The sequence below is a fragment of the Dermacentor variabilis genome, chromosome 11 (genome assembly GCF_050947875.1).
Source record: "Dermacentor variabilis isolate Ectoservices chromosome 11, ASM5094787v1, whole genome shotgun sequence".
NCBI classification, from domain to species: domain Eukaryota; kingdom Metazoa; phylum Arthropoda; class Arachnida; order Ixodida; family Ixodidae; genus Dermacentor; species Dermacentor variabilis.
In genome coordinates this window covers 117871825-117876912 of record NC_134578.1, presented here as the reverse complement: position 1 = coordinate 117876912, position 5088 = coordinate 117871825, and the positions used below count along the sequence as shown (strand labels likewise).

General features: G+C 45.6%; 1 protein-coding gene across 1 annotated transcript; it reads right to left on the bottom strand.

Annotated features, from left to right (window-relative positions):
* Window positions 1–464: 464 nt before the first annotated feature.
* On the bottom strand, window positions 465–1691 carry LOC142563467 (uncharacterized). The gene has a single exon (XM_075674020.1). The coding sequence runs from the start codon at window positions 1680–1682 to the stop codon at window positions 465–467; it is 1218 nt and encodes a 405-aa protein (XP_075530135.1). The 5' UTR covers window positions 1683–1691.
* Between the last annotated feature and the right edge of the window lie 3397 nt (window positions 1692–5088).

The following is a 5088-nucleotide window of genomic DNA, read 5'->3' as shown; positions in this document are numbered from 1 at the left end:
CAGTTGAAGTCTCCCAACAGTACCAAATCTCTGTCAGTATCTAGGAGCGGAGCAAGTGAGAGGAAGAAAGCCTTCCTGTCACTCACTTTTGAGGGAGCATAAACGCAAATAAATCGCCAATTACGGGAATGAAAAGAGAGGTCACAGCATATAAGGCGGCCTTCCCCATCAACACGCAGCGACAATGAAGAATGATTTAACTGCTTTCTGACTAACAAAAAGCATCCAGCGGAAGCACCACATGCTTGGCTAATACACACCTCGTAATCAGGTTGAAAAGTTTGCAGCGCAAGGTTGACATCACCAGCAGACAATATCTTTGTCTCTTGCACTGCACCAACAGCAACTTCATGCTGCCTAAGCACGTGTAGTAACTGCTGCTGACGCCTTATATTCCTCAGCCCACGTACGTTGAGTGTCGCTACACATAAGGGGAGGGTGAAGGCGGTAGCCATTTTGCTCACCTAAAGCTTTTGTATTTCATTGCCCTTGGCCACAGGTAAATCTGTGGTCTTGCTCCCTTTGGACTTCTTTGTGCCACTCTCCTGACTACGCTGATATAACCGGTGGGGCACATTATCACCAGGAGAGGGAGTTTGCTGAGCACTAGGAGACACTTTCTCGGGGGCCTGTAGTGCACATTCTGTTGCTTCGTCGTTGCATGGCGCCGGATGTTTCCTGGCCTTACTGATGTCCATCGCCTCTTCCTCTTCTTCCTTGTCATCAGGGGGCTTGTCTTTAAGGCTTGCTAGGCCAGGTGGGCAAACTGAGTCATCCTCGCCGGAAGCTTCGCTTGTATTACTTGAGCTGTTATGACTGGTTGGCATTGGCTTCAAGGGCTCCTGGTCCTCGTCCCTAATGCCACCTGTAGTCTCTCCGGTGGCATCTACTACCTCTGTAGAATCCATGAGGTGGTCCAGTTGTGGCTCGTCTGCGCTATATTGCCCAGAACGAAGCTTATTGGCGTAGGTGGACACGCAGGCGTCCGCTGAGTGACCAAATCGATGGCACTGTAAGCATCTCGGTGTTCTGCATTGTCGTCGAACGTGTCCCACGCGCTTGCAACGAAGGCACAGAGGAGGCCTACCGGGGATAAGTACGAGGCACTGGTGTCCATAAATGGACATAGTGTGCGGTATTGAGGTTACGGTGATATTGTCCTTGAGCACCAAGGAAACCTCCCGGTTTGTTGTCACCCACTGTTCCATGCCAGTGCATCTCCATGCTTCTCTCTCCACCGACTTCACCTGACCATAGGCCTGGAATGCCTCTTCAACGCGTCGTGTTTCAAGGTGAGGTGGAAGCCATAGTAATTTAAGCTTGATGTTTTTAGTCTCCGGATCTATCACCATGCACTTCAGCCCTTTGACACGGAGCTCACCACAGGCGACGAGAGTCTGTTTTGCCGCACTACTAGCGCAAGTAACCATCCATACATGGCTCATTTGATACTGTCCGACACCTACAATATCTGAAGTATTCACTACCTCAAGCAGAGCGTCTCGGAAGTCGGGAGCACGGTATGGTCGGCCACTCAAGTCCGCATGAAGGAAAATAGAATTCAAAACATCGTTACCGGTTGGTAGACGCGGGAGGACAACTTTGTAGCTTGCATCTTCGTTCAAAAACGGGGTCGACGATCCTCGGCCTGGGGCCGATACGCTGTTTCCAGCAGAGAGCATTTTAGAGCACAGCCGTTCCACACGGCTTCTTCTGCAGGAAATCAGCAGGAAATACGCGGATGGTTTGCCATGTCAAAGCCGAGAAGCAGTTTGTTTCGCAGAGATACGTCTCGTACATACGTGGTTGATGCGCTATCGCCCAGCAACTGGAACTCACGCCTGTACCAGAAATTGTCGCAGATTGTTTCTCTATGGCGTTGCTGTTATTGTGCTCAGGTGACGTGGAAACTAATCCCGGTCCTACTACGCGTACTGAGGCATTACTCGAGCTGCAGAATTTGCCATCAAATCCTTCTGAGCAGACGGAAGTTCTTTTCCGGCTGTTAAAAGACCTTCAGGCTCGTTCTGTACAATCTGCTAAGGGTCAGGCCGAGTTGGTTAACGACGTCAAGGCTATTAAGGTTGGTCAAAAGAACATCGAGACAAAAATGGAATGTATCCAGAAAAGATTAGACAACCTTGAAGAAAAAACAAATGTTTTAGACCATCTCCACGATGAAATGACTGGCATTCAGGCGTCCGCTCAAGCCCAAACAACTCGGCTAGACTCTTTACTAATGCGCGTTGACGAACTTGAGGACAGATCGCGACGCAACAACCTCATATTTCATGGCATCCGTGACTCTCGGGAATCGTGGGAACAGTCCGAATCACGCATAAGAGAAGCACTAACCGGTGTAATCGACAGCCTGCCTGATACGGCAATCGAACGTGCTCATCGCATTAGTCACTACACGCCTAATAAGTGTCGCCCAATTGTAGTTAAATTCACCAACACGAAAATAAAAGACAAAGTACTTTCTATGCGCGCACAGCTGAAAGAAAAGGGCATTTCTACCTCCGAAGATTTTTCGCCCGCCACCCGTCACGTCTGTAAAAAACTAATTGAGTACGCTAAAAGCCAGCCCCAACCATGCCCTTTCCAGTTAAGGTACACCAAACTAATAATGAATAAAAAACAGTTCGTCTATGACCCGGCAACAGACACCGTCAACGAGCATGCGCCATATGAACCACGAGATAACGGCGGGCATCCAAATTCCCAGCACGTGCCCAGTTAGGAAAACGTGAGGGGATGTGGACGAGAATCATGCATAGTATCTGTGTTCTTTACAAATATTCGAAGCGTCATGAATAAGCGCACTTCCTTAGCATCTGCATTGGATACTTGCAACGCCGACATTCTTGTGCTTACCCAAACGTGGCTACATTCACAGATTCACGATAACGAAATTCTTCAAACCGCACACAATTTTTCACTGTATCGTTGTGACCGTACAAAGCGTCAGGGAGGCGGCGTGCTCTTAGCCATTTCTAAAGATTTCTCATCTCAGTGTATTCATGTCAATACTGACCTCGAAACGGTTTGGGCCATCACTGAAATAAATCACCAGAAGATAATCATTGGCGTTTGTTACCGCCCCCCAACTTATTCATCTAATTTCGTAAATGAGATGCATGATGTCATTAATATTGTTACATCTCGTCATCCTACATTACCTTTATTTTTGCTTGGCGATTTTAACTTACCGAACATCATATGGAATACTGAACCTCCAACTTTACACCCTTTTTCTTCATTAGCCAATGAGTTCTTAGACATGTGCTCTGTCTTTTCACTTTCACAACTTGTTACTCAACCCACACGCACTACCGAATCCGTTGAGAACACACTTGACCTTGTATTAACATCGCGGCCTGACCTAGTTTCCGACATCACCTATTTACCCGGCTTGAGCGATCATTCAGCACTTTCGTTCGACATAAATATTTTGCGGCCAAAAACCGGTAAAAAATTCAAATCTTTTCGAGACTACGCGAAAGGAAATTTTGAAGCCATTAACGCCGAATTATCTGCTTTTCTAGACGTATTTATAAACAACTTCGACAGCCGTACCGTTCAGACCAACTGGAATATGTTTGCTACAAAAATTGCTCAACTAACAAACAAATACATCCCACTGCGCACCATTGCATGTAATCTAAACGCCCCATGGTACAACATCCGTCTCAAGCGCCTGTCTAATAAAAAGAAACGCCTGCACAAATTAGCCAAACGTTCACCTAGCGTAAACCGCTGGACCAAATACAAACTGGCGGCAGATGAGTATGTAGCCGCACTCAAGCAAGCCAAAGATCACTTTCTTGGCAATACCTTGCCTTTAATGCTTAAAACCGACACCAAGAAATTCTGGCGCGTCATTAACCCCAAGGCGAACGACATAATAACCTTAATCGACAGCTCTGGAAATGTTATTCCAACTAATCAATGTGCGTCCGCGCTTAATGATGTTTTCATGCACAACTTTTCATCAACTACAGACATTACTCTTCCATCCACGCACGACTACGATTACCAAGCAATGTTTCCCATAATCATTGAACCAGCAGGCATCGTGCCAATTATCTCATCTTTAAAGCTATCTTCGGCTCCAGGACACGATTTAATAAACGCGAAATTTTTGAAAAGCACTAGCTGTTACTCTTCAATTTTCCTAGGAATGATCTTCCAACAGTCGCTAGATAAGGGTTCTTTGCCTGATGAATGGAAGATTGGGAAGGTGATCCCACTCCATAAGTCGGGTGACAAGCATTCTCCATATAACTACCGCCCTATCTCGCTCACTTCCATTCCATGTAAGATGTTAGAACATATACTTGCCTCTAATCTTGCTAGCTTTCTTGAAACTAACTCATTTTTTTCACCATCGCAACATGGCTTCCGCAAGACGTATTCATGTGAAACACAACTAGTTTTATTTACGCACAAGCTAAACGTCATTCTTGACCGCTCTTCAACTGCCGACTGTATATTCTTAGACTTTTCGAAAGCGTTTGACAAAGTGTGCCATAACCTTCTAATGTTTAAGTTGCATCGAATTAACATTGATCCCAGACTGCTTGCATGGCTTGAGTGCTTTCTTTCTAACCGTTCGCAGTTTGTCTTTGCTAATGACTCAAACTCTCAAACGAGCAGAGTACAGTCCGGCGTACCTCAAGGGTCGGTACTTGGTCCCCTCCTTTTTCTAATTTACATAAATGATCTACCCTCTTGTGTTTCCTCTAACATTCACTTATTCGCCGATGATTGTGTAATTTTCAGGGAAATAATATGTGACACTGATATATCTTCTCTTCAATCCGACCTTAACGCTATTTCTACTTGGTGCCAATCATGGTCAATGGAATTAAATATTAAAAAATGTAAATTTATGCGCGTGTCCAGAACTTCTAACCAGCTTCCTTCTTACTGCATTAATAATCTCCCCTTAGACTCTGTTTCCTCCTACAAATATCTTGGTGTCCATATTACTAGAAACCTCTCGTGGTCCATGCACGCTTCTTACGTAATTAAAAATGCTAACCGCATGCTGGGATACCTAAAACGCAATTTCACTAAGGCACC

What these genes read in the sequence shown, in the direction of transcription:
- LOC142563467 (XM_075674020.1), bottom strand. Translation starts at nt 1,682, where the DNA reads ATGCTCTCTGCTGGAAACAGCGTATCGGCCCCAGGCCGAGGATCGTCG.